The sequence below is a fragment of the Vulpes lagopus genome, chromosome 2 (genome assembly GCF_018345385.1).
Source record: "Vulpes lagopus strain Blue_001 chromosome 2, ASM1834538v1, whole genome shotgun sequence".
NCBI lineage: Eukaryota > Metazoa > Chordata > Mammalia > Carnivora > Canidae > Vulpes > Vulpes lagopus.
The window spans coordinates 126,747,691-126,770,777 of record NC_054825.1 but is presented as its reverse complement, the minus strand read 5'-3'; the positions used below and the strand labels follow the sequence as shown (position 1 = coordinate 126,770,777).

At 39.8% G+C, this 23,087-nt stretch overlaps 1 protein-coding gene across 8 annotated transcripts in view; it reads right to left on the bottom strand.

The window, feature by feature from the left end:
• Nucleotides 1–23,087, bottom strand: part of AKAP7 (A-kinase anchoring protein 7) — a 125,781-nt gene that overhangs the window by 8,363 nt on the left and 94,331 nt on the right. The window contains exon 8 of one of the 8 annotated variants that reach the window (XM_041742580.1): nucleotides 11,016–11,556. The exons of the other annotated variants lie outside the window; for them this stretch is intronic. Within the exon in view, the coding sequence (XP_041598514.1) occupies nucleotides 11,381–11,556 (176 nt within the window). The 3' untranslated portion in view covers nucleotides 11,016–11,380. Of the gene's footprint in view, nucleotides 1–11,015; nucleotides 11,557–23,087 lie in introns of those variants that run through there. 8 annotated transcript variants of the gene reach the window in all.

Sequence of the window (23,087 nt, the reverse complement as noted above, 5' to 3'; positions counted from 1 at the left end):
GTTAGTATTTACCCAAAGTATCTGAAAATTTAGGTCCATACAAAGACCTGGACATGGATGTTAACAGCGTCTTTTTTTTTTCATGTTAACTCTTTTAGTTCAATTTTATATTTATTTTTGTTTATAGCATCTTTACTCATAATTGCCAAAACTGAAGCCAAGATGTCCTCTAGTAGGTCAATGGATAAACTGTGGTACATCCGGAGAATGGAATATTCTACGCAGTGCCAAAAAGAAATACACTATCAAGCTATACCGTGACACGAAAGAACCTCGAATGCACGTTAGTAAAGAAGCCGACCTGGAAGGGCTTCCTGCTGCCTGGTTCCAAGTCTATGACACTCTGGAAAAGGCAAAGCTATGGACACAGTAAAAGGATGGGAGCTCGCAGGATAGGCCAGGGAGGTGGACGGCAGAGGGACAGTAAGCTGTAGGACAGCATCGTGGGGGGACGCTAAGCTGTAGGACAGCATCGTGGGGAGAATGTGGCAGGGTGCGCTCGTCCAAGGCCTCGGACCACTGACACCTAGAGGCCCAGGTGTAGCGGGCCACACAGGCTCTGGGGGGAGGCGCAGGTGGGGCAGCTGCATGCGAAGGGGACAGGGGGCCAACAGGAAATCTCTGTACCTTCCTCTCAATTTTTCTTTGAACCTAAAACTGCTCCAAAAAAACAAAGTCTTAAAAAAAAAAAAGTTCCCACTAGCTCACATCCCAGCTGCCAGGAACTTGCCGTGGTACCTGAACAAAGGCCTCCCAAGCTCCCCGGCCACTTGCCCCATTCCGCCTCCACTTCCCGTGGCATAACCGTGGGCTCCTTAGCAGTGCATTTTTTTTTTTTTTGGACTGAGCTTACCTTTTTTTTCATCTACCCAGGTAAAACGAGACGCTAATATAGATCTGTAGGTTCTTCTAAAGATTAGGGTGGCACAGTCAACTGCCCTGCACACCACTCCCAACTTAACTGTGATGAGGAACAGATCAAGAATTGTCCCCAAGTGCACATTTACACTCACATTGTCCTTGGGCGCTTATCCGCCCAAAGTGTTAGCTGTAACACTCCAGGAAATAGAGTTCCTATAAATAAAGCTTCCCTCTTCTTGCCAAATACCAAAATGCCTTTCTATCGCCAACACACACAGACATGTGCGTACACACACACACACACACACACCCCAGAAAATTTTAGAATAAAAAAACTAAAACTATATTTTAAATATTTCCTATAACATAAATTTCAAAAGGGGGAAAATACATGCCTTTGTAAATTTTATTCTGGATTCAGTAGCACAGATGGTGCTTTATGTAAAAAAAAAAAAAAAGGACAATCCCTCCAGAGGGATCCTGGAGATCCCCACATTGTGTGTCCCTCCATCCACCCCACCCTTGACATTTTTAAATTGGAGGGGCAGATGGCATGCAGTTAAACTGAATACTACTAATAGCCTTAAGGGGAAACAAAGGAGAGATAAGGTCCCAACAGGCAGTCGACCTACAGCCGCAGCCAAAGCTGTCGTGAAGACAAAGTTATGAGCCTCTCAGGTCTTTTGTTAACACATTTGGTGCTAGCACCTACAGAGTCCTCACTTCCTTCCACTGTTCCCTGGTCGCAGCCTGAGCCCAAGCCCCTGATCCACACATCCTTGTAGGAACCTTGTAGGATCCTTGCAAACATTCCAAATCACGTGGCTTAGGATGGTTCTCAAGACTGCCCTTCCTACAGTCATATCACAGAAGGGACAAGACACATTTGCTGGATGTCTGTAGGCCCAACAGCCTGCCAAAGAAATCTTTCCAGACATCATGTAATCGCCTTGTAGATATTTCTCGTTTTCCTCCATCTGTAACATCGGTTCTCTGAGTCCTTATTAGGATCCACACTGTTCTCATACAAGTTTTACTGTAATGCTATCATGTCTTATTGGAAGCCTTGGTGACGAGCTAGAACTCTGGGTGGCGATGTGACAACTCCTACCATGTGCGTAAGGACAGAAAACTATGTAGCTATGAGAGCCAATCTGCTACTTTCAATCTGCACAGCCTGTTCACAATCTCTCTAAACCTGAATTTTCCTTCACTAGGTCAATTCGTGAGGATAACATACTTTGCATTGCTGTTGGAAGCATGAAAGATAAGGTATGGAAAACACCTAACATTGTACCTGGAACATAGTAGGCTCTCAAAATACGGTGCCTATTTTATTAGTACATTTTATACATGTATTATGATTAGATCTGAGTTCAATGTTTCTTTTAAATTTTATTTATTTATTCACAAGAGACACACACACAGAGAGAGAGAGAGAGAGAGAGAGGCAGAGACACAGAGGGAGAAGCAGGCTCCCTGTGGGGAGCCCGATGTGGGATTCGATCCCAGGACCCCGGGGTCATGCTCTGAGCCGAAGGCAGACACTCAACTGCTGAGCCACCTAGGTGCCCCAGAGTTCAATTTATCTTAAGAAGAATGAGCTCAATACTTACTATAAGCCAATCATTAATTTACTCAAACATTTTATTAAGTGCCTACTATGTGCCATTACTAAGTATTTAAAAATAAATGTAATTGGAGCACCTGGGTGGCTCAGTTGGTTAAGTATCCAACTCTTGATTTTGGCTCAGATGATGATCTCAGGGTCGTGAGATGGAGCCCTCGTCAGGTTCTGCACTGAGCATGGAACCTGCTCAAAACTCAATCTCTCTCTTTTCCTCTGCCTCTTGCCCTGCCCACCCGCCTGCGCTTGCTCTCTCTCTCTAAAAAATGAATGAATGAATGCATAAATAAAATCTAATCTCTGACCACACAAAAGTCAGTCTAGGAGGATGAGAAATAATGATTGTTAAACAAATACTTCAGGAACTGAAGGTACTTCCATGGTACTGGCCTAAAGTGGTGAAAGTGTCATGGGTAAGGTGGGGGTAGCACAGGAGGAAAGAAGGCTGGAGAGCAAGCACAGATGAAGGACCTGTACCATGTACTACATACCATGCTATGGAGTCTAAGTTCATTCTATAGGCAACAGGCAATTATTGAAGAATTTTAAGCATAACATATTTTAGAAAATTCACTGTAATTGCCATGTGGAATATGGAAGAAGGGTTGGAGAGGAGTAAAAATAGGGACAAGTTTATGAAGACAAAAAGAGAAACAATGAGGACCTGAACTATGGTAGAGGCAGGAAAATACGAGACATATTACAGAGAGAGTTAAAACACAGGAATATTGGACCAGGGACCCAATTTAATTAGGAAAGGGTTTTAAGGAAAGAGGAAGTGGAGCGTGAAAAAATACATATGAAGAAATGTGACCAAAAATGTTTGAAATTCTATAAAAACTTAAACTCTAAATTCAAGAAGCTCAAAAATACCGAGTTTAAGAAATGTGAAGAAAATCATACCGAGTAACATCATGATCAAACTGCTAAAACCAATGTTAAGAGAAAACCATCAAAACAGCCAAAAGAAAAAGGATGCATTATACACAGAAGAACAAAGACAAGAACGACAGCAGACTTACTCATCAGAAACAATGCAAGCCAAAAGATAAGATTAACAACATTTTTAAAGTACTAAAAGAAAAAGAAAAGGCAACATAGAATTCCTTATCTGGACACGTTATCTTTCAAAAATGGGGATGAAAGATTTTTTTTCAGACATATAAATGCTGAGTTAATCATCAGCCAACCAGCACTAGAAGAAAAAGAAAAACTTCAAGCAGAAAAAAAAAAAAAAGATACCAGATGGAAATATGGATGTACTCAAAGACAAAAAAGAACTAAAAACTATGCATATGTAGATAAAAATTAAAGAATTTCTCTCATTCTTACTCTCTTTAAAAGACCGTTATTTGGGAGCACCTGGCTGGCTCAGTCAGTTGAGCATGTGACTCTTGATTTCTGATTGGGTGGTCATAGTCTCAGGGTCACGGGCTCTATGCTGGGTGTGCAGCCTGCTTGAGATTCTCTCTCTCCCTATCTCTGTGCCTGTCCCCCCTTGCTCTCTCTCTCTCTCTCAAAAAAAAAAAAAAAAAAAAAGGCACCCGTTTTAAATGGAGTTTATAAAATACATAGATATAAAGCCCATGACAGCAACAGCACGAAGACTGGGCAAGAAAATGGAAATAGCTATTGTAAGGTTCTTATATAAAATGTGAGGTGGCATACTATTATTTGAAGGCACACCATCATAAGTTAAGAATGTATATTTTAAAACCCTAGAGCAACCACTAAAGTAAAAATTAAAAAGGGCATAACTAATAAATCAAATAATAAACATAGGTGGAATTCTACATTCTTAATACAAAATAAGCAGTAAAAGAGGAGGAAAAAGAACAAAGCAAGGTGGAGGATATAAACTCGCCCATATTGCTAATCGAATAGAACAAAGAATAGTCTAAACACTTCAATAAAATGTTAAAGATTGTTAATTTGGATAAAAAACAAGAATCAACTATGATGTCTACCAAAAATCTACTTTCAAAATACAGAAAGATTAAAGGTAAAAGGATGGAAAGTGATATAGCATGCTAATGCTAATCAACAGGAAGCTAGAGAGTCAATATCAAACAAAAGCAGATTTCAGGGGAAAAAAAGACAATTACTTGAGATAAAGAGGAACATTTTATAATCTTAAGGAAATCAATTCATCAAGAGGATATAAAAATCCTAAATGGGGAATCCCTGGGTGGCTCAACGCTTTAACACCTGCCTTCAGCCCAGGGCATGATCCTGGAGACCCGGGATTGAGTCCCACATCGGGCTCCCTGCACGGAGCCTGCTTCTTCCTCTGCCTGTGTCTCTGCCTCTGTCTCTCTCCTCTGTGTCCTTCATGAATAAATAAATAAAATCTTAAAAAAAATAAAATAAAATAAAAATAAATTCCTAAATGTGTATACAACTAATTGCAAGAGCTCCAAAGTACCTGAAGTGCAAACCCATAGAATTGAAAGGATAATAGATAATCCACAATTAGAGTTTGGGATTTCAAGACCACTCTTACAGTTGATAGAACAGAGAGAAAGAAATTCAATAAAAATACAGAGGACTTGAACACTAGTAACCAAATCCACCAAACTGACAATTACAGAACACTCCACCCAATAACCACAGGACACACACTCTTTTTAGTATACAGAAAACCTTTACAAAAGGAGATAATATTCTGAACCATAAAATGAGTCTTGATAAATTTAAAATTATCAACTCATCCAAAGCATGTTCTCAAATCACAGCAGAACCAAATAAGAAATCATTAACAGAAAGGTATCTTGAAAATCCCCCCAATTATTTAGAAATTGAACAACACAATTCTAAATAACCCATGAATTAAAGAAGAAATTTAAAAAAATTAGAAAATATTCTGAACTATGGGCAGCCCGGGTGGCTCAGCAGTTGGGCACCTGCCTTCAGCCCAGGGTGTGATCCTGGAGACCCGGGATTGAGTCCCACATCGGGCTCCCTGCAGTGGAGACTGCTTCTCTCTCTGCCTGTGTCTCTGCCTCTCTCTCTCTCTCTCTCTCTCTCATGAATAAATAAAATCTTAAAAAAAGAAAATATTGTGAACTAAATGAAAATTAAAAAAAGAAATTAATTAAAACATATCAATTCTGTAGAATACAGCTAAAGCTGCACTTAGAGGGAAATTTATACCATTTTATGCTAAGATTAGAAAATAAGAAAGGTTGGTCTCAAATCAGTCATCAAAGCTGCCACATTAAAAACATAGGAAAAGAGAAGCAAATGAACCCCAAAGTAAACAGAGAAAAGGAAATAATTAAAACAATAGCAGAATGAAATAGAAAACGAATACACAGTAGTGAAAAAGAAATAAAACCAAAAGCTGGCTGGTTGAAAAAAAGAAATCAGTAAGATTGATAACTCTCTATCCAAACTGATCAAGAACAAATAATAGAAGATATATATTACTGATATCAGGAATGGGAAAGGGAACATCACCATTAACTTATAAACATTAAGAGGATAATAATATTATGAACAATTTTATGCCAACAGATGCAACAAAGTAACTACAATTAGCAAGTTCCTTAAAAGAAACAAACTACACAACTGTTCAGGAAGAAACAGATAACTTAAATAGCCCTATTAAAGAAATTGAAATTATAGTAAAAAAAAAAAAAAGAAATGTTTTGGGGTGCCTGGGTGGCTCAGTCAGTTAAGTTTCTGCCTTCAGCTCAGGTCATGACCCCTGAGGGTCCTGGGGTGGAGCCCTGAGTTCGGGGGGTGAGGGGGGATCCCTGCTTGTCCCTCTACTGCTGCCCCTACCTGCTTGTGCGCTCTCTCTCGCTCATTCTTTCTCTCTCTCAAGTAAATAAATGAAATCTTGAAAAAAAAATTTTTTGACAGATGGCTTCACTGTTGGTAAATTCTACCAAGTATTTTAGGAAGAAATTTTTAACAATTCACAAAATCTTCTGGAAAAATAGAAGAAAAAGAGAATAATCCCCAGTTCATTCTATGATACCTCAGCCAGACAGACACTGTGAAAAAAGGAAACTATAGAACAATGTCCCTCACAAATAGAACACGAAAACAAAAACCCTTATGAAAATACCACCATATCAAATAGAGCGATGCATGAAAAAGATAATATATCATAACCAAGAGGGATTTATTCCAGAAATGCAAGATTGAGGTAAATTTGAATATCGGTATAATTCACCATACTAACAGACTAAATAAAGAAACACAATCACCTCAATATATTCAGAAAAAGAATTTGACAAAATTTAATATTCATGATAAACATGATGATAAGCACTCTTAGCAAACTAAAAATGGAAACAGGCTTAAAAGAGCTCCTATGAAAACCTATAGTAATGTCATACTTAACTGGTAAAAGGCAATGATTTTCCCCCGAGGTCCAGAATAATATTAAGATCTGCCCTCACCACTCCTACTCAGTACTGTACTACAAGTCCTAGTCACTGAGACAAAACAACAACTGAGTAAAAAGCCTCTTGAGTGAAAAAGTAGTAAAACTGTCTTCATTTACAATATATATGATCATCTCTCTAGAAATCCTAAAGAAAATCTACAAAAACATACCCAGTAAGGTTACAGGATACAAGGACTGTATTTTTAAAAGTAGCTGCATTTCTATATACTAGCCCAAACAACTCTAAATTGAAAATGAAAAAATTTTAAATATTTTTAATAGCATGAAATATAAAACATGTAGGGACAATTCAGCCAACTGTCTGCAACACCTATACATTCTGTATACACAACTACAAGATTTTCTGAGGGGAATTAAGACATAAATAAATGGAGAGAGAAACTATACTCATTGATCAAAAGATACAACAGTGTTCAGATGTCAAACCTCCTTCAATTGTCCGACAGATGCAAAACTATATCCATCACAATCCCATCTGGATTTGTCATAGAAATTGACACGTTAATTCTTAAACGTATACAAAAATGTACTAGGAAAATGCAAAAGGTACTAGAACAGCCAAAACAATTTTTTTAAAAGAGCAAAGATGGAAGACTTCTAGTACCTGATTTCAGACTTATTATGAAGCTATAGAAATCGAGAAAGTATGGGTGTCAGCATCACCATCAATGAAACAAAACAGAAAATCCAGAAATAGATTCACAAACATATGGCCAATTGATTTTCAACAAAAGTGCCAAAGATAATTCAACACACAGAGAGAATAATCTTTTCAATAAATGATGCGAGAGGACACCCAGGTGGCTCAGTTGGTTAAGTGTCTGCCTTCCGCTCAAGTCATGATCTCAGGGTCCTGAGATCAAGTTCCATGTTGGGCTCCTGTTCAGCGAGAGTCTGCTTCTCCCTCTCTCTCGCTGCCCCTCTCCCCCACTCATACTCTCTCTCAAATAAATAAATAAAATTGTTTAAAAAAACTAAAAGGTGCTATGACCATGGTATAGGCACATGCAAAAGAAAACTATGACCCTTATTTCACATTATATATAAAATGAACTCATAACGGATAACGGATCTAATATAAGAGCCAAAAGTATAAAGTGTCTAGAAGAAAATATAGAATTTTTTAGTGACCTTTGTTTAGGCAAAGATTATTTATTTATTTTTTTAAATTTTTATTTATTTATGATAGTCACACACACACAGAGAGAGAGAGAGAGGCAGAGACATAGGCAGAGGGAGAAGCAGGCTCCATGCACTGGGAGCCCGACGTGGGATTCGATCCTGGGTCTCCAGGATTGTGCCCTGGGCCAAAGGCAGGCACTAAACCGCTGCGCTACCCAGGGATCCCTAAGCAAAGATTCTTAAATAGGACCCCGAAAACAAAATCTACCAAAAAAAAAGAAAAAAAAGGATAAACTAAATTTCATCAAAATGTAAAACTTTTGCTCTTAAGACATGATTAAGGGGGAAAGGCACACAGACTGGAAGAAAATATTTGCAAGACGTAGCCATTAAAGAATGTGTATCCAGAATACAAAAAAAGAACTCTTTCAATTTAGTATAAGAACAAAGAAGAAGATTAAAAATGGTCAGAAGAATTGAAGAGTTACTTCACAAAAGATATACAGATGGCCAATAAACGTGAATAATGCTCAACGTCGTTAGCCATCCAGGAAATGCAAATTAAAATTATCATGAGATACTGTCGCTCACCCACTAAAATTAAAATGTAAAAGATTAACAATATCAAGTGTTGGTGAGGATGAAAAGCAATTAGAACTCCTTCCTGTTTGTGGAAATGCAAAAATGGTACAGTCATTTTTTGTAAAAACAGTTTCAAAACTTATAAAAATTGTTCTTATGAGAGTTGGCCATAATCTTTTTTTTATAAATTTATTTTTTATTGGTGTTCAATTCACCAACATATAGAATAACACCCAGTGCTCATCCCGAAGTTGGCCATATTCTTGACATGTAACCAGTGATCTCATTTCTAGCTAGAATTGAAAACAAACGAAATAAAAGCATATGGCCACGCAAAAACCTATACATAAATGTTTGTAGTAGCTTTATTCCTTCTTTTTTTAAAATTTTAGTAGCTTTATTCCTAATTTCCCCACACAACCGAAATATCCCTCAACTGGCGAATGCATCAACAGACTGTGATGTACCACATAATAGAACAGGACTTGGCAATACAGACGAATGAGTGCTGATATGTCAACAACACAGATGAAGCCAAAGTCCCTGATACGAAGTGAAAGAAGCCACACTCAGTAGATGCATAACGTAGGAGTTTACTTATATGACGTTCTGGAAAAGGCAAAACTATCAGCACCAAAGGACTGGGCACGAAGGCAGGGGTTGGCCTCAAAGGCGCACATGGGGATTGGGGCGATAAGGGAACACTTCCTGGTCTTGATTGTGGTGGTGGTTATGTGACCCTACATGTTGATCAAAACTCCCCAAACCATACGCACACACGAAAAGAGTGAATTCTATTGTATGACAGACACCCCAATTTTAAACAAGCCTGAGTGAAACAATGTCCCTGTTATTTTATAGGAGAGCATCAGACACGCCACTAACCAACACTTTTACTTCATTTTGTTTTAGGTTCAAGGTAAATCACCAATCATTAAGCTCAGTGAGACAAAATACAACCATAACTACAAGGTGAGCAAGAGCATCGTAAATACTTCAATATCATGGAATGAGATAAGTCCTATTTTTAAAAATTATTCAAAGCATGGCTTCTTTTAACTCAGTTGCCTAAACCAAACTATTTTTGGGTGAGACTAGAGAACACATCTTATACTACAAAATCTTTCCATCTAACTACTCAACTAGCCAACTCATAAAATACATTAAACTGACACTGTTTACTCTGATGGCTTCAAAAAGCTAATTTTTAAAGTCTGGCCAGTGACAATCCGGGTACACACAAAGCTATTTGGTAATTGTGTTAGCCTTGTGAGTACTGACCAGTCCGCGGACCGTACCTATCAGCTATTCTAAAAGCAGCAATAGCGGGTCAAACAGAGAATGTGTTTTGCTAAAGAAAACTTGCAAGATGATTCATCATTAAAATAAAATAAAAAATAAATAAAATAAAATAAAATAAAATAAAATAAAATAAAATAAAATAAAATAAAATAAAATAAAATAAAATAAAATCAGAGGGGGTAGTGGAGTGGTTCAGTCAGCTAAACGTCCGACTTCTCGTCCCAGCTCAGGTCTTAAACTCGGGGTTGTGAGTTCAAGCCCCACGTTGGGCTCCATGACCAGCATGGAGCCTACTTTAAAAAAAAAAAACAACTTTTTTTAATAAAACAAAATAAATAAAACCAAGAGAAAACACATTTTAAGGTCATTCTTGCCATTCTGCAGGGCATGTGATAAAAATGAATAAAGCAACAGAGCGTATTTGTGAGCACTGAGTTCCTAGCCCTGGAACCAGCTTCTCCAGCTGAGAAAGGGGCCGGTCATCCTACTCTGCTGTCGCCTCAGACCGTTGAGAGGCTCCAAGGGGGATGCATAAGTCCCTCAAGAGGGAGAGGCGCCAAGAGGTGATGCTCCCCACCCCCCAGCCCTGGCTGCCATCACTTCCTCACCTGCACTGGCAGCTCGTCCTCGTGAGACGCAGTCTCATTACTCATTTAAAACAGACTGAGGGGGATCCCTGGGTGGCACAGCGGTTTGGCGCCTGCCTTTGGCCCAGGGCACGATCCTGGAGACCCAGGATCGAATCCCACATCAGGCTCCCGGTGCATGGAGCCTGCTTCTCCCTCTGCCTGTGTCTCTGCCTCTCTTTCTCTCTCCATCATAAATAAATAAAAAATTAAAAAAAAAAAAAAAAAAAAAAAAAAAAAACAGACCGAGGCATTATAGGGTCTCATTCATTTGGGGAATATAAAAAAACAGTGAAGGGGAATAAAGGGGAAAGGAGAGAAAATGAGTGGGAAATATCAGAGAGGGAGACAGAACATGAGAGACTCCTAACTCTGGGAAACGAACTAGGGGTGGTGGAAGGGGAGGTGGGCGGGGGGGTGGGGGTGACCGGGTGATGGGCACTGAGGGGGGCACTTGACGGGATGAGCACTGGGGGTTATTCTATATGTTGGCAAATTGACACCAATACAAAATAAATTTATATAAAAAATAAAATAAAATAAATAAAAATAAAGCAGACCAAGGCGTGGGGAGCCCACATACGTGTTGCTTTAGCTTCAGGAAGAATGACCGAAGGACGTGATTTAGGATTTACTTTTCTTTTCTCAATGACCTGTAACTATCGATTTACCAGAGGCTTCCAGAAAAGCACTCCGACGAAAATGAAACAATCCTGAAGTTCCCTTTGGCGCTACCTACCATTTACGAACCTTCTCTGAATACGGGATTCCCACAGCAGGAGCTGGCCCTGGCATTTCCGCTTGTTGAGCAGGTGTGGGAGGCTCCACAGGGGACCGGACTCACCCTGTTGGCCGAAGTCTGCTTCCGGAGCCCCGACCCCTGTTCCCAGCAAGGAGTCTCGGGAGTGGGCAGGAGGCCGCCTGTGCGTCCGGGGGCCAGGGCACCGTCAGGTCCACACTGGGCTTCCTCTCCCGGTCCTCCGGGGGGCAGCCTGGCGCCCCGGGGACAGCAGACACTGAAGACACAGAGGAGGGAGATCAGAGGTGCCCGGGGCTTGCCCAGCATTTTTCTCTGAAGAATAAGCCAGAAGCTATCCTCCGTATGGCTGCTGGGGCCTCTTCTCACACAGCACCCAGGAGGCTGAGGAGCCACGTTCCCCGTCACCAGCATCTCCGAAGACCCAGGGTCCTGCTCACGGAGCCCCGAGGCGCTCCCTGCCCGTGTTTCCGCAGCACCCACTCTTACTTTACTTACTCATAATAATCATATTTGTAGGTTCGTTCAATAATAGTAAACCTGCCTAATATTTTTTTTTTTTAAACCTGCCTAATATTAAGTGCCTGTTACGTGCCTGGATTTCATTTAAGTGAAATGTTTACTATTATTATCACTATTTTACCAAGGAGAAAACCAAGGATCAGAAAGCCAACAGACTTGCCTAAGCCCATGCAACTAAATATGGCAAACCAGGACTCAAACCACACTTTGCCTTCAAACCACGATGCTGCTCCCTACCTGGCAGCGGGAAATATATTTCTATGATGCTTTCTATGATGTCTTCAGCACTAAAATGAGACTTCCAACCAGATAATGTTTATAATGCTTCCTATTACTCTATAGGGTCAGAACCCCAGGACTAGAATCCTAGCTCCTCCATTTACTAGCTCTGTATCCCTGTAAAATCTGCCTAACCCTTCTGAGGTTCATTTTCTTTACCTGCAAACCAAGGATAACAGAAGTTCTGTACCTTACGGCTGTTGTGAAAATTAAATAAGATAATAATACAAAACAGTGCAGCACCCCCCTTATAGTAAGTATTCAACACAATTAGCTACTTCACTGTTTTGGTTGTAAGTGGAGGAGATATCAAGACCCTCCCGTAACATATGAGGTCTCAAGGCTATCTGTTGACGACCTCCTTGCTGTACACCTCTGTAAGCAAATGCAGAACGAGTACCCTACTCACCATACACAATATGTTTCTTAAAACAGTGTTGGAGTGACGCAAACAAGAAATGTATGCATTGTTCTTTAGAGCTCAAATTTACTTGCTTTTGCAACTGAACAAAGAAGAGCTACTGCTAGTTCATCTCGCAACAGGCCTTTCAGCAGACGCATGAAGACAGCAGCTGAAACAGCGATTTTCTGTAAATCGTAATCGATAAAAACAATCACATGAGTCTAGTTTCTATGCAACTTTCCAGGGACATATCTACTTTAGGACGCACAGGATGCACGTGTAGTGACTGTCACGATCCTTGCTCTTGTTTTCCTAGGAGGGCCACTCCATTCCTTCAGCTGCATGCTTCTTTCTATCATTCGTCGGTTCCTCATCCCATCTCAGGAGATGTGAGATAATTAGTGGCAAGAAATATATGTAGTACGAAGTACACAATAAGTAAAAAAGTAAAAATCGGCACCAAGGGAAGACATTAATTATAACAGCAAGAACAGAGGGAAGCGTAGACCACACATGTGCAGATCATCAGAGCTACAAGCTGGACTCTGAGCTTCCCAATGTTTAGAATGAAAGGGGATGCACGGTGGTTCTCCTTGTCAAGAACTAGAAGACCATGGTTCCTCCAGGATCAGTGACGGCTCCACTGTGGGCCACCCCACAGGGCTCCAGGCCATGTCCACTTTATGATTTCCTCCCTACCACCCACCCTTTCTGATAAGAGCCCCCACTTCACTTCTCCCCTGCGGTCAACGGCTCATCGCACATCCCACACTCCACAGGACATGTGTTGTGCCCGTGTGAATGCGTTCAAGTGCCCCTTCCTCAAGACACTTCATTTCTACCGCTTCGAAATATTTTACAATGTACAACTTTTATAACTGTGCAGTTGATAACCCGTACCTTCCTTCAGATTCTATATGTGGGGATTAGAAAAGAGAGACCCATTCTTCTCAAAATGCTCCAAAGAGCTGCTGGAGTGAAGCTGAGAGGGTGAGAACACAGACGCCGCTAGAAGGGGTGGAGGACTGACAATACCCGTCAGCCTCCAGGTCAATCGAGGTGCCTTGTTTGTATGTGGGAGCCTGTAAGCTCTCCCTTTAAAAAAAAAAAAAAAAAAAGAATAAATTTGCCTTGATGTATGTGACTTCCTGGCATCTAACCTCACTGTCTTGACCCTTTTGACTGCTCTTTTTCTATTTCTGTTCTGACTGATCCAAGATCCTTTTAAAAATTCCTCAGACTTTTCAGAACATTCCACACCCTGCCTTGGCCTCCTGGCATCAGAGCCTTTGGTTCCCTTTAATTTCGAAAGCCATGAGAGCACCGCTTATCATTCCAAACACCAATCTCTGCCTGGCTGCAGCTTTAACCCCTCACCTAATCCACTAACCTGTCCCTCTGTCATGCGTTCACTGTGAATATCATTAATTGGGACTGAGAGGATTGGTGTAAAGACATATTTGCCAAAATTATGTCAATTATATCTTGATAAAACTGGAAAAGAGAAAATATTCACCAAAAATATACTATACGTAAGACTGGTAAGATTGCAGAACACAAACTTTAAAAAGATAAATTATTTTTAACAAATTTCATAAACTTTATGAATTAGTTTCAAATTTTTTTTTTTTTTTAGTTTCAAAAAATTTTGTTCTAAGTTTGCTACATTGGGCTGGGTGATGGGTTTCCTTAGAAACATCTTAACAATGGGTTTGATTACTACTACCTATTTCTTTTTCTTTTTAATAATAAATTTATTTTTTATTGGTGTTCAATTTGCCAACATACAGAATAACACCCAGTGCTCATCCCTTCAAGTGCCCACCTCAGTGCCCACTACTACCTATTTCTAAACTGCATTTCTTTTGAAATATTCACATTTCTACCTAGTTTATAAATACTTGTGATATTTTATACCCCCATTATTTTAATACAATTATTATTATTTTTATCCCCAAAGAAATAAGGGCCACAAATTGACAAACCAGAAGTTTATCTTGGAAGAATGAAAATAAAAGACAAGTTTAAAACACAGCCAATTACTATGAGCCAGTTACTAACCTACTGGCCCTCAGCTCTGGACCTTCGCTGTTCAGCTTTATGATCCTGGAGCTGGGACTCAGCAAATGTGTTTCTCCTTTGCCAGCGAGGTCTCTGATGTGTATGATAGTACCCTCCAGGTTGTGCAGTCTACAAACTGTACCTTCCACAGCTTTTATATGTGGTTCTTCCAAGAAGAAGCTCCAGAGGGACACTGGACAGCTGCACGGGGGGAAAGGAACCTGCCCTTTGCTGTTTTTGCTCATTGTTCCCATAGGGTTGCCTCAGCTAGAGCTCGACCCCCTGACAGCGGCCACTAGTTCCGATTGGTTCCAGTTTTCATTTATTTCCTTGCTCCTGGAATGCACCTCACTGCCTTCCTTCAGAGAGAAGAGGGCCAGGGTCCCCTCCTTGGAGGCTGGCATCCTAGCCTCCCAGGGCCTGGCTGTGCTCTGGGGTACCTGCTGGGAGGCAGCAGCCCCTTCTCCAAAGCCTGAGTTTCAGCCCCCTGGGGTCCTTCCCCCAAGTGATCCCAGCCTGAAAGTCGCTACCTATGTTGTTCCTCAGTATTGGCTTTTCATTCTTTATTCCTCCAAAATCCCTGCATCATTTCCCTACATTAAATTCTCTCTGTTAAAAAACCTGGTGTAGTTCCTATTTGCTTGATGGGACCCTAACTGACATGATGGTTTCTAATCCTTCCCCCCACAGTGTGGTATTTACAGAGGACTAAGATATGGACGATTAAGAGCAAATGGTACAAAGTTAGGAGCAGCTGTAAAGCTGATTTTTTTTTTTAGAAAAACTGCATATTTCATGAACTTGCCTCCCTATAAAACAACTTATTATGCCTTTGAATTTAATATTCAAATTTCGTATAGTTTTATGTACACATCTTTAAGTTCTATAAACCCTACAAATCTGTAAATCTTATTTTACATAGAAAATTAAGTATAGTGTACAGTACACAGTAGTGGCACACAAGGGCACCACAATGTATTGTTATCTTAAATTTACTATACCCATATTTAATGTAAAATCTAAATTTGGATAAAATGTTTTCATAAAAATTTCATTTATAAAGACAAAAGGCAGTGCACCTTAGCTTGATGACTCTAGAATTTATTGATGCCAACTGCCCACTGTTACTACTGAATTCAACAACCAACATTTAATGTTGTACTTATGTCATACAACAACATATCTAGGTAAGAACCCAAAGTTGTATATTACATTTCAGTTTTAAATATTTATTTATCCATTCATTCATTCATTTGAGAGTGTCAACCTTGAGATCATGACCTGAGCCAAAATCAAGAGTCCGATGCTTATCTGACTGAGCCGCCCAGGTGCCCCTACATTTCTATTTTAAAGCAAGTCAGTTGATCCTAAAGAAATTAATTTAAAATGATCATTTAATAGTTATTATAAGATAAAAAATAATAAAGAGGCATACATTTTTTTCATGAAAACTCTGGTCTTCCATTTAGAGTGGATCAAAATGAAGAATTATTAATGCAGAGGTGCCTACACCTAGCTGGTGTAGTCAGTTAAGCATCTGACTCTTGATTTTGGCTCAGGTCATGATCTCAGGGTCATGAGACTGAGCCCTTCATCAGACTCCTTGCTCAGCCCGGAGTCTGCTTGAGATTCTCTCCCTCTCCCTCTGCCCCTTTCTCTTGTGTTCTCTCTCTCTCTCTCAAATAAATACATCTTTTAAAAAAAACTATTAATGGAAAATTTGACTATGATAATTTCTCTGTGTTTTAGGACTCCATTTCAGTATTTCCATTATTTTAAACAAGAGTTATCACAGACCTAATTTAAGTATTACTAGGTTTTATATACCTAAAACCACCAAAAGAAAATATGTAAAAACAGACACCCATTGTCCTAATTCTGGCCTGCTGGAACCATATAGAATAATTCTTCTTTTCTTTCCACATTAAAGGTCCTCCAGGGGCGCTTGGGTAGCTCAGTTGGCTAAGCGTCTGCCTTCAGCTGGGCTCGTGATCCCAGGGTCGCAGGATTGCGACCTCATTGTGTTCCCCAGCCCCTCATTGTGTTCCCTGCTGAGCGGGGAGCCTGCTTCTCCCTCTCCCACTGCCCCTAACGCTCTCGTTTTCATTCTCATTCACACACTCTCTCTGAAATAAATAAATAAAATTTTAAAAATAAATAAATAAAGGTCCCTCAAATATTTCAGGACCACTAATTCATCAGCCTTCCTTCCTTCTGGCTCAGCAGCCATGGTCCCTCTTAGGATGTGGTTTCCAGGCTCCTCGCCATCCTGGCCTCCCTCCTCAGGACACACTCCCACTTGTCAGAATTTTAAGTAAGGTCCAACTGCTACAGATCTAGATAGAAGGTCTTGGATTAACAGATCATCTGCTTGCCACTTTATTAGCTATGATAAACATCAATCAAAACTCTGAAAAAGCTGAGCTTCACAGCTAACTTTAGCCGGATATTTTAAATGCTTAGAAAGTGTGAATTTTATTTTTGTTCTAACAGTCAGATGTGAGACCTCAAATTGAAACTTGCAGTAATTTACGTGGCAAATGCCAACACCAACAGTCTAACCACAAGACGAAGGGCGGGGGGGAGCTGCAGGAACACGTGAAAAGCGGGTCATCCTTTTCCATGGAATTCTTTCTTCCCTCTCCCATCTGTGTCACCAACCGGGGGAGCTCCGGCTCTCGGGAAATCTCCTCTCCATCTACTCCAGGCACCCTGTTGTCATGTCACTTTGTCTCAGGCACTACCATTTTTCTGAATATATGTCTTAGGCTTACAAATGTCCCTGAATAAACTCACAAGTTTTGGGGACAGTATGTGGAAACAGAAAATTACAAACTTCAAATATCTTTGACTCAGCCTTTAGTAAAGTTAACATCCTTCATAGCCAAGTTTCCACAGACTTTAAGTTAAAACCATTCTTGTTCTTTATATTTTCATCATGCAGCTCAGTTTCCGTCTATGACTACTTGCTAAGGGCAACGAAGTTGACTATACAATGGGAAGGTTGGTCTTACAGGTTCCAAGTTCTGCTCACTTGTACCTTTGGCATTATAAATGTTTGTTGTAGGAAACTTAATTTTCTAAAATGTTTGTTGTAGAAACAGTGTTTGCCTGCATCAAGCTATAACCACTGCCTGTGACGGGTGATTGAGGCGACTTCTAGTTGCAGCTCTAATGGACTCGTTCTGACTGGACTTGGCACAGGCAGCCATGGAACCTCCCTGGTGTGGAAGGGGTGTGGCCCTGCTCATCTGCGAACACCAAGACCTTTTATCTTGGCTTTTTCCATTCAGGGCATAATAAACACTGGGGTCCAACACACCTCTTTTTATTTTTTTTTTCTTTTTAAGGATTTTTTATTTATTTGAGAAAGAGCAAGAGAGAGAGAGAGACAGAGAGAGGGAGCACGCAAAGGGAGAGGGAGAGGGAGAGGGAGAGGGAGAGGGAGAGGGAGAAGCAGACTCCCCACTGAGCAGGGAGCCTGATGCCGGGCAGATGCTTAACTGACCGGGCAGATGCTTAACTGACCGAATCACCCAGGCGCCCCCCAATACACCTCTTTTTAAAAAGTCATGCAAATTAAAAAGAAATCCTTCAACAACAGGGACTGTGTATCATCATTGCACCTTCCAGAACACATGGTTCGGAAATTTCCAAATATATGGGGCTCAAAATATTAGTTGAAGTGGACAGCTATCACTTAAAGCTAAATTTCATTGCCATTAAAATGGAACATGAAGGTTCAGAAGAAATCAACTTTTACTTCTTCTTCTTCTTTTTTTTTTTTTTGAGTTTTTACTTCCTTGCCAGATTTATAAATATTTGTTTCAGAATGGGCCCACTTTTACAGATACTGAGTATCCTCCATAATAGTATCTGAAGCCTTTTGGTTGCAGGTGACAACAATTTAACTCAAGCGAGTTTAAGCCAAGAAAAAGAGGAGGATTTAATGCTTCTTATAATGAAGAAGATAACTCAGAGGCTCAAATACTATCATCAAGACTGACTCTTTTCTCTCTTCTTCTCTGGCCTCCCTTCTTCTATGCTGGTTTCATTCTCAGGAAGACTCCCACTGGCTCCCTCCCAACTAGCAATCTTATGTTTATATCCTTTCTTCTCACAACCCAGAAGGAAGACAGACAGACCCTCTACCAAATCTTAGGGAAGACTCTCAGTTAACTCTGCTTGGACCACACCTCTCTCCTCAGGCAGGGAATTAATGCATCCTGATGGACAGACCCCCGGGAGAAGGGGAGGGAGTGCCCCAAAGGAAAAATTGCCACACTGATAAGTCTACTCAACAATTCAAGGTCTGAAATTGTAAGTTCTTTTGTTTTCCTTCTGGGCATGATAGATATAAAACCACGGTTCTGCCAAGTGGAGTTCTAAAATGACTACAATTATACAGTACACTCTCACTGGCACAGAGAAATGATATTTACTGGGTCTACTCTATGCCAACGACAGTGTCAGACATTTTATAGACATTGGCTTATTTGATTCTCATAATATGTAGATATTTAAGATGAAAGTACAGAGGTTTAGAGAAGTTACATAACAAATAATAGAACCAAAAAATGTAAGTTGAGTCTACCTGTCTTCAAAATCCCTTGCTTTCAGCACTGAGAGTTTTAGGGCTCTTTTGGGTTTCTTTACTGTGGATATCGGAAATTTATGGATAAAATCTCAAAGACCTACAGATCAAACAAGGCCAATTTAATTAAAAAGAAGGCAGTTATGCATAGAAAGTGATTTATCAGATGCCCTGAGAGAGTTTTACTAGTTGCCCAAAATTCCTCCACTAGAGATTATTTTGGACTAAGTAATTACTGCTGCTTAGCTTATTTTATTTTTTTTCACTATAAATACTTCCCAAGAGCACTTGGGATAATGAGCCTTGTTAAAATGCAAATGCCCCAAGAAGGGGTAATACATGAGGCTTTCTTCTATTAGCCAAGACCTTTATGTCCATCAGATCCTCCACTCCTTTTCACATGGCCCTTCCCCAGGAAAGAGACATGAGACAGATCACATCACATTGCTCGACAGAACATCTTGGTAGAGCTCACAGCAGCCAGTAGACTGCAAAGAGGCTGGGAAAAATTCTGTAACCTTTGTACTCCCAATGAAAATTACTCAGCATTTGATCATATAACCCAGGAAAACTGTAAAAAGGCTTGAGAACAGCAACAAAAAGAAATACAGTTACTATACAGACTATGAATTAGCAAAGAGAATCAGGGAATTAAGGCAGGAATAGTAACTGTGAGAATTTGCACTAATGTTTCCATACTTAATTTTAGAAACATAAACCTCTTGGGTATACATTATTTAGTAAAGGGGGAAAAATTTAATCTTTAGTGACTATGGTTAAATGCTTTACATCACACAACATTACTGGTGCTACCACAATATTACCCACAGGAATTTCATACAAAATGTAGTCTCAGGTTACACAGAGCACCACTGGCTTCACGGCGCTTCACTGCTTCAGAAAGGGGGCAGGAAATATCAGAAAGGGAGACAGAACATAAAGACTCCTAACTCTGGGAAAAGAACTAGGGGTGGTGGAAGGGGAGAAGGCGGGTGGGGGTGGGGGTGAATGGGTGACGGGCACTGAGGGGGGCACTTGACGGGATGAGCACTGGGTGTTATTCTGTATGTTGGCAAACTGAACACCAATAAAAAATAAATTTATTATTTAAAAATAAATAAATAAATAAAAAGAAAGAAAGAAAGGGGGCAGCAGATAATGGGTCCCAGCCTCCTGCCAGCCTCCCGCCCCACAGCACCTCTGGACAACTTCCTGAGAACGCCTCTTAACCACTGGCTTTCAGCCACTTCCTCTCTGAACTGGGACAGTTAGGAAGCATTTATTTTCTAACAGTTTCTCTTCATAAGCAATTTTGCAAATGAAATTTTAATTTGCATTCAACAAATTAAAAAGAAGAGGCAGTGGGGGTGGACGAAAAAGAGGGAAAGGAGGGAGGAAGAGACGGAAGGAGGAAGAACTACATTCTACCTATAATATTTATTTCCTAGACTCTTAGTTCCAAGGGACAACTGAAGAGAAAAAACTCTCAAGGTCATGATAGTTCAACCCCTACTTCTTCAATATGAGGAAGTGAGGCCCAGAGAGGTTAAGAACTTCCCCAGTATCAGGATGTCAGTAGCAGAGCTGAGTTTCTCGCCCACATCTCCTTACTCCCAGTCCTGTGCTCTTTCCATAGTCAAAACTTCATGCCAAGGGACAGGCCAGACGTTGTCAATAGGCAGCAGCAGGACTGGAGTTACGCTGCGTCCCTGTGTATAAAACCATTTCTGCAGGCAAGGAAGGAGGACGGGTGTTGTCGGCTGACGGGAGGTTCCCTATCACACATTTCTTGGGGCGCATGCTGTAGCATCTACATGAGAACACATTAAAAGGCTTCTCTGATACACTCAGTTACCAAAGTTCTTGACAGGTGACAGCATCAGCCAGAGTCATTCCAAATTCTGTCCTCTGCCAGGCTATGTACACCCAAGTGCTCTCGTACTTGTAACAGGAAATGCGTATCATTCTCCTCACCAACAAACATTTAGGCCACGCCTCCTCTTGAAAACACTAAGGCAGCCTCTGGAGCTATGAAGAGAGGTACATAGCTTGGACCCTTCATAGGCAGTGCTTTAAATCTGTGATGAGCTAGCACACACATATGAAAGAGGACCTCAAAGTTGGTGTATCTAAGTACAAATAAGAGCAAAGGATAAGGCTATAGGACTTCTAGGAAGACCTCCAGAGAATTAGAAAATCTAAACATAGACTTCCTTGAGTATAGCTGAACAATATCCACTGTGGTAATTAAGGTTCAAAGATAGAAGTATTCACTGGACATGAAACAGTGCTTATCTCAATTTTTATATTAATGTTATGGCATCCAATTGCAAATCATCAGAAACAAACTATCTTGAGATATGGCTCATATTTATGAAACAAATACGATCCTGGTACCTCATGTAAACAAAAAGACTATATTGAAAAATATCTCAAATGTAAAATAAAGTATGTGTATATTGTTAAAACACCTACTTATAACCTCCCAACAAGCAAAAATCCAGGGCTGGATGGCTTCACTGGTGAACTTGACAAAACATTCAAAGAAGATTTAATACCTATCCTTCTCAAATCCTTCCAAAGAGTTGAGGAGAAAGAAGTGCTTACAAACTCATTTTATGAGGCCAGCAACCCTGAAACTAAAGCCAAAGACACCATAAAAACAAAAAGTTATAGGCCAATATTCCTGATGAATATAGAGGCAAAAATCTACAATCAAGTATTAACAAACTGAATTCAACAATCCATTAAAAAGATCATATGCCAACATTAAGTAAGATTTATTTCAGGGATGCAGCAAGGATGGTTCAACATCAAATAATGTAATATTAATGAAGCGAAAAGATAAAAATCATATGATGACCTCAACAGATGCAGAAAAAGCATTTGACAAAATTCAACATCCATTTATGATAAAAACTCAAGAAAATGTGCATAAAGGAAATATACCTCAAAATAATAAAGGCTATATATGACAAGCCCGCAGCCTTTAAGACCAGAAACAAGACTAGGATGCCAACTCTCCCCACTTTCATTCAACATAGTATTAGAAGTCCTAACCACAGCAATCAGACAAGACATAAAGAAGAAATCAATGGTACCCAATTTGGTAAGAAAGAAGTAAAACTGTCACTGTTTAACAGATGGTGCAATATCATATAGAGAACACCCTAAAAATTCCACTCAAAACTGTTAAAAGTAATAAATGAATTCAATAAAGTTACAGTAACAAATTAAAATACAAAAATCTGTTGCATTTCCATACACTAGTAACAAGCTATGAGAAAGAGAAATCAAGAAAAAAAATCTCATAATTCCATCAAAAGATACCTAAAAATAAATTTAACCAAAAAGGTTAAAGACTATAAACTAAACCATACAATGTTGATGAAAAAAACTGAAAATGAAATAAATAAATGTTAAGATATTTCACACTCATATATTGGAAGAATTATTATTGTTAAAATGTCCATACTATCCAACGTAATTTACAGATTCAATGCAATCCTTATCAAAATTCCAATGGCATTTTTCACAAACTAGAACAAATCATTTTAATAACTGTATGGAACCACAAAAGACTCCAAATAGCCAAAACAATCTTGGGGAAAAAGAACAAAGTTACAGGTATCACACTCCCTGATTTCAAACTATAGTACAAAGCTAGAGTAATCAAAACTATATGATATTGCCATAAAAGCAGACACACAGATTAATAAAACAGAATGGAAATAAACCCATGCATACATGGTCAATTAGCTTATGACAAAGGAGGCAAGAGGATACAATGCAGAAAGGCGAGTATCATCGTTGGTGTTGAGAAACTGGGCAGCCACATACAAAAGAACAGAACTGAACCACTATCTTACACAATACACAAAAATTAACTCAAAATGGATTAGATTTGAATGTGAGACCTAAAGCCATAAAA